Source organism: Myotis davidii, unplaced genomic scaffold, assembly GCF_000327345.1.
Source record: "Myotis davidii unplaced genomic scaffold, ASM32734v1 scaffold134, whole genome shotgun sequence".
Lineage (NCBI taxonomy): Eukaryota > Metazoa > Chordata > Mammalia > Chiroptera > Vespertilionidae > Myotis > Myotis davidii.
This window is the reverse complement of record NW_006288853.1, coordinates 5,556,474-5,563,452: the sequence shown is the minus strand read 5'-3', so window position 1 is coordinate 5,563,452 and position 6,979 is coordinate 5,556,474. Positions and strand designations below refer to the sequence as shown.

The following is a 6,979-nucleotide window of genomic DNA, read 5'->3' as shown; positions in this document are numbered from 1 at the left end:
CTACATCATTTATCTTAATAAGAAAAACAATTTTATGTAAATGCAATCCTATAAACTTAGTGTTTAGTGTAGAAATTCTTCTTTTGTGAGAATATGAGAAAGACTGCCCTTTATGCTCTTGCCTTATTTATTTATTTATTTTTACCATCAGCTTGTTTTTAAAACATGTTTAGTCTTCATTGTAAAGTACAAATTGCCATTACTTTCATAAAGAGATTGTTTAATACACACGGCATATTTTTGCTCTTTTATTACACAGGAGTTATCAAATTTCTTCTTTATAGGTCCAGATATTAAATACTTTTTATGCTTTGCAGGCCATACAGTCTGTCAAAACCACTCAATTCTGCTGTTATAGTGCAAAGGCGGCATATAATGAGTATGGCTATATTCCAATAAAACTTCATTTCCAAAAGGAAGTGGCAGGCTGAATTTGGCCCATGGCATCATTTGCTGATCCTAGTTATATCGTAAAGATTGAATTATCCAGATGGTTGTACTGCAGAATGACAGAGTTAGAATTGTTGTTGTTAAGTTTTACTGCTTTTCCAAATTGCTACTTTTTGGTTTTTTTTTTTTTACCAAAGATTACATTTTAAATGGAAATGGCAGTCTAATAAATATGGTTGCTTTACAAGTGAATCCTTAAAAATTTCTATTTAATAATTACGTAATATTCTATCATTCTCTTGTAGTCCAAGATTTCTATTGTAGTCCATATTTGTAGTCAGTAAGCCCAGTAAACTAAAGTATCTTGGTAGAATATTTATAAAGAGTTCATTTCATCCTGGAGATTGTCTTATGTCTCTAGGTATGGAGGCCAAAGTCTTCCAAAGGGATGCCTCAGTGGTTTTATTTTCAATATGTCAACAGATTCAGTGGCAGTAAGAATTTCATATTTGTTTTGATAACCTCAGAATCATCCTCCTTTAAAAAAAAAGTGTAAAGTCATTGTCTCGACTGTCATCTTTTTAAATGATTTTTACATTTATGAGTTCTTTTCATTTGCATTGTGCTCAGTCCAAGATTATTTCACAGTATAAGTGAAATATATGAGCAGATATCTTGAAGGAAGAAAAGATGGACCTTGAAATAAATTTTGAACATTAACCTTTGTGAAATAGTATCACTAAAAAAAATTAAAGTCAGAAGTTTGGAATGGATCATTAATTGCAAATAACCATTTTTATAACTATAAATTAGACTTCAAATTTTAGAAATTTCTCTTTTTTTCACTGTCACATGCTCTAACCATTGAGAGAAATTAAATTTTTAATCTCTTTCAAGTACCTTTTATTTATGCAAAACAAAACATTTTTTAAAATAACTTTAAAAATATATAAAAACCTAAAAAAAAACACATGGGCTTTCAAAGCTCAACACAAGGTGATTGGAAGTCTATGGAGCTATTTTCTCTTTTCAGCTTCCATCATAAAAAAATCCTAGAATTCTGACTGGTTGGGTAAATGTGATACATTTGTGTTTTGTAATGCAAGTATTTTGATGGTTGGCTTCACAGCTGAGGCGAGCCACCATTTCAAATCCAATAACAGGAGACTTGGAGACGGTACATTACAGAATTAGCAAAAGGTAAGAGATGTGTATGCTGCATATTTGATCTCTAATGAGTGTTTTGTACATCCTGCAGGAATTATTCATTTCAAGGAAGTAGGTCATTTTCAGTCTCCAGCTCCAGTCACCGCCCGTTTATATACACATGGATAAATTGCTTCGTGTTTCACAGGTCTTTCCCATTAACTAGAAGTTCTGTTTTTAATTTTTAATTGGTCTGTTATTTTTAGGGAATTAATAGGTGTTGCATCTCTGTTCTGGTCAGGAATTAAATATCCAAGAAGTGGCTTGATACTTGTTTTCTTTTTCCCCTTTCTTGCCAAGGGGGAGAAAAAGCAAAAGCAGCGGTCTTTGTTTATGCAGCTCTCTTAACATTCACAAATGCTGTGAATTCACATCAGCCTTCATGGTGATTGTATTGGCATTTGTTTTGGCATATGTCTTGTAAAATACCATTGTCATTTTGGAGTAATCTGTATTCCTCCTGTTGGAGTTTTTATTTTAAAAACCTTGCTGACTTAAAAGTTGGCGATGGAAAGAACAGAGTTATTTTTCTGATTTCTCTTCCAATTGCTATTACTTGTGAATTTAGTTGCCTTTTATTTTGCCAGAGAGACTTAACAACAGTTTTGTCTTGGTGAGAGTTTAAAAAAATGAATTCAAAGAGACTACTAATTATTCTTTTGTTATAATATTTAAAGAACATTAAACTTCTAAATTTGAGAAAGTTCCTGTGAAACCCAGTGCTATATAAGTCATTTGCATACAGCTTCAAATGATTTTTTTTTAAAAAAAAGTGAAAGGACAATAAATACACAACAAAAATTTGTCAACTCGTTTTCTCTTGATTTGGAAGTGGCTTTTCTAATTGCCACCTTTCTAAATGTTTTTGCTGATTTGAAACCATTATCTACCATCCAGACCAATCTGAACCCTTCCAATCACCTGTGGCTTGGCAAAACAAAATAAAACAAAAGTCCAAAATTGCCTGCTACGTGAGTAAGTGCTTGTCCTTTCTCTTTTTTTGTAGCTGAGCCGAGCTACAGTACATGACCCTGAGACTGGAAAATTGACCACAGCACAGTACAGAGTATCTAAGAGGTAAGGGAGTAATGGAGAGAACTCTAGTCATATTTGGACCATTTTCTTTACTGAAAATCTAATTTTCATAAAACTCATGATATGGTTTCAGAGACCTAGGCTGTTAGGCATAGGTGTTTGATGACAACCACACCTGAATTTTCATGATGGACTAATAAACAAACATGGTTATGGGGAAATTAATAGAGATTTATTAAATTTCAAAATCCTTCCCTGGCCAATGTGGCTCAGTTGGTTGAAGCATTGAAAGGTTGCGGGTTCAATTCCCCATCAGGGCACATACCCAGGTTGCAGTTCAGTTCCAGTCCTGGTGCATAAGAGAGACAACCAATGGATGTTTCGCTCTTTCCTTCCCTCCCTCCCCTTTCCTTTTCCTTTTCCTTTTCCTTCCCTTCCTTCCTTCTCTTTCTCTCTTCCTCTCTCTCTCTAAAATCAATAATAAAAACAACAACACCCTGCTGTGACTCCCCAAACGCTGCCAGCTAAGTGAAGTTGTATTCTCATAGTGAAGGGGGGTTCCCAAAGACTTCATAGAACAAGGCCCACCTTGGTCTGTATAGTCAAGCAGGGTTTAAATATCTCTGGGTAACCCAGTGGCTATAGGTATTAAGAAAGTAAATGCCTTTAAAGATTATATAACAAATCATTTGCAAATCCATTGGTTTTAAATTCTTTCACGTGTACAGTGTTTAAAGAGAATCTACCAAAGTCTAGATCACTGAAATAATTTTTAATAATAGATAACTGTAATTTATGTATTTAAGATAAAAGGAGCTCACAGAATGAGTTATATTATTCCAACAGAACTCATTTTCCATCTACTTAAGTATGTTAATAAGGTTTCTTAAATATCATAAAAATGAAAATAGAAATATAATTGAACTGAATTCAGTCTCCTTCTAGCAACAAGTAATATTTATCCAATTAGGTACAATACCTAATTGACAATTACAAAATAAGCCCAATCCATCTCAATAGGAACGTCCTATATAATAAAGAGCTACTATGCTAATGGTCGTGACACCCTCACGCCGTAACAAGCAGGAGGCTTGGGCAGAGCTGCTGCATTGCTCCAGAGATGGGGCGGAAGCGGGAGGCACCTGGAGGAGGCAGTACCATCCCGTGGCAGGGAGGGCAGGGGTGAGAGCCCATAGTGCCCCCTTCACCAGCCCTTTGCTACCACTGCTTGCACTCAGCATGCCGCTGACCTACCTGCCAGGGGAAGGAGCACAGTGCGTGTGCTGCCAGGAAGTGGCACTCGAAACTCCGGAGTAAGCGGGAGGCTTCCACACACTCCTCCAGTGCCATGACAGGGCGGAGCCACCTATCTATCTATCTATCTAAAAAGAGGTAATATGAAAATTATCCAGGACACCATAATGGGTCACAACTGGATCATTAGCATATTAGCTCTTTAGTAGCTCTTATGCGTGCCGTGGGGCATTGCTCCAGAGACAGGGTGGAAGTGGGGAGGCACCGGAGGAGGCGGGACCAGCCCAAGGTGACTCATGGGACTGAGGGTGGGGCTTGAAGCAGCTAGAGAAGGCTGGAGGGGTTGGGGCGGGGCCAGGAGCACTCAAGCTCTGGGTGGAGAGGTTAGGGTGTCAAGGTGGGGCAGCGTGCGGGTGGGTGGGGCTGCACAATTTCACGCACCGGGTCACTAGTTTTAATATATTTTTTTATATCTGATAATGACTGTTTAACTGTGTTATTAACTGTATTACCAATAATTATAAGTCATTCCAGAAGACATTTTTAACAGGCTTTTATGTTATAGATTTATACTTTATCAATTTGCGTACATATTTTTGTAGAGAAGTTCTATGTAATAAAAGTATAATATGCAAATCAACCAAATGGTGGAATGACCAGTCAACGGGGGGTGGACCAGCGAGCAAGCAGCGCCAGGCCAGCTAAGGCACGTGCTAGTGGGCAGAGGGAGGGGATGGTGATGGGGGGGATGTGGTGGCAGCCAGCTGCCACAGAGGGGTGATGGGGGGTGGCCTGCTCACTGGTCGGTGCTGTCCCCTGATCAGCCCATCTGGTAGCCTCCCGCAGAGGGAGGCCAGACTGAGGCTTAGGCCCTCTCCAGGAGCAGGCCTAAGCTGTCAGTTGGACATCCCCTGAGGACTCCCAGACTGTGAGAGGACACAGGCTGGGCTGAGGGACCTCCCCCCGAGTGCACGAATTTTCGTGCACTGGGCCTCTAGTAATATGATAAAAAACTTTTAGGCATAGAAATATATCACTCTAGGACAGGGCTTCTCAACCTCAGCACTACTGCTATTTTGGATCAGATAATTCTTTGTCATTGGAGGTTGTCCTGAGCTTTGTAGGATGTTGAACAGCATCTCTATCTGTACCCACTCGATGCCCGTAACACCCTTCACCCCAGTTGTGACAATCAACAATGTCTCCAGACACTGTACCCTGGTAGGCAAAATCTCCAGCACCATCCCCCAGGACTCCACCTCTCCACCCTATTGAGAACCGCTGTTCTAGGATAAGAATGGAATTAAAATGAAAGTCCAAGGGAAAAAGTGATGTAAAATTGTTAAGTATTACAAATCACTTTATTCATGCATTTTTAAAAATATGTATATGTTTTTTATTGATTTGAGAGAGGAAGGGAGAGGGGGAGAGAGAGAGAGAGAAACATCAGTGATGAGAGAGAATCACTGATTGGCTGCCTCCTGTGCACCCATTACTGGGGATCGAGCCCGCAACACGGACACATGCCCTTGATCAGAATTGAACCCAGGACCCTTCAGTCCACAGGCCGATGCTTTATCCACTAAGCCAAACTGGCTAGGGCTATTAATGTATTTTTTTTTAAGTGGATGATGGAGGGGCCGAAACCGGTTTGGCTCAGTGGATAGAGCGTCGGCTTGCGGACTGAAAGGTCCCAGGTTCGATTCCGGTCAAGGGCATGTACCTGGGTTGCGGGCACATCCCCAGTGGGGAGTGTGCAGGAGGCAGCTGGTCGATGTTTCTCTCTCATCGATGTTTCTAACTCTCTCTCTCCTTTCCTCTCTGTAAAAACTCAATAAAATATATTTAAAAAAAAAAAAGTGGATGATGGAGGGCATCAAATCATTATGGTAGAGTCCATTGGATATATTAAAATCATCATTTTTCAGAAATTACCACTATTTTTATCCTTTGAAACTATTATGTTAAAAAATTTTAGTTGTCAACTAGAAAATTATACAAACGAGTACATGGATTTTAAAAACTATTTTAGGAGATACTCAAATGAAAAGGATTTGAATATTACTAGGAAGGCTGGAGGGATTGTGTTGATATGTCTCCTTATTCTTTTGGGGCAGAGCTATATGTTCTTCATATATTAACTTTCATCATCTCCACAAACATATCCTGGTTTCTTGACTGTCTGCCCTATACTACTGCCTTCGCCCTTACCTCAGTTAGAAGACACAATTAAAATTTTCTATAATATTATTTAGATTCAGGAGCACTAATAGATGATAAGGATTTGCAGAAACTAATTTGTAGGATGTGTCATGTCTAAAAAAATTAACCTCATCTATTTTTGAAAATAGTAACTTAAGCTGTCACATATTTTATCAGAGATTATTGCATGGTTTTTAGGCATTTTTACTGTCATAAAGATTATAAACATCCAAATTCTCCAGATTTGGATGCTTTTAGGAAACATATGAACCAAAATTTAATGAATTTAGAGTTTTGGAAGTCATTTTTCATATATTCAGTGCACCTTTTGAAGAAATATCCAGCCCACAGTGTCATTGGACTCTTACCAACAAGTCAGTATAAATTATTCTTGAAAAGGTAACCTACAAACATTTTTTCATTGAGAACTAAATATTTCTAAACATTTTGAAATTGTTTTTTAAATATTCTAATTTTATAGTTCTGAGAAGCAATTTTAAGTTTTTGAGAAAGGCACAACCATACTTTATATTATATATAGCAGCAGAAAATGCTTAGTGAGTAGCATTAGAAGACTGAGCAACACCAGAATAAATTCACCTAGTCTTGACAAATTATACGAAGTATGTGAGTATTTCTGTTTAAAACATCCTAGTTAAAAGGGAATTTCATAGCACAGTGATCTTATCTTTACACTTGGGAAAACACTTTTTTAAAAAAAAATTAAATCTTTATTGTTCAGATTATTACAGTTGTTACTCTTTTTTCCCCCCATAGTTCCCCTCCACTCGGTTCCCACCCCACCTTCTGCCCTTACCACGCCCCTCCCACTGTCCACATCCATAGGTGTACGATTTTTGTTCAGTCTCTTCCTGCACCCCCCCACCGCCCT

The 6,979-nt window shown here is 38.3% G+C and overlaps 1 protein-coding gene across 3 annotated transcripts in view; it reads left to right on the top strand.

Annotated features, from left to right (window-relative positions):
• P4HA1 (prolyl 4-hydroxylase subunit alpha 1) overlaps positions 1–6,979 on the top strand; it is a 51,805-nt gene that overhangs the window by 18,724 nt on the left and 26,102 nt on the right. For 2 of the 3 annotated variants that reach the window (XM_015562144.1, XM_006760963.2), the window contains one exon: positions 1,520–1,590. In XM_015562144.1, the coding sequence (XP_015417630.1) occupies positions 1,520–1,590 (71 nt within the window). Of the gene's footprint in view, positions 1–1,519; positions 1,591–2,602; positions 2,674–6,979 lie in introns of all 3 variants that reach the window. The other variant, XM_006760962.2, reaches the window with a different exon arrangement.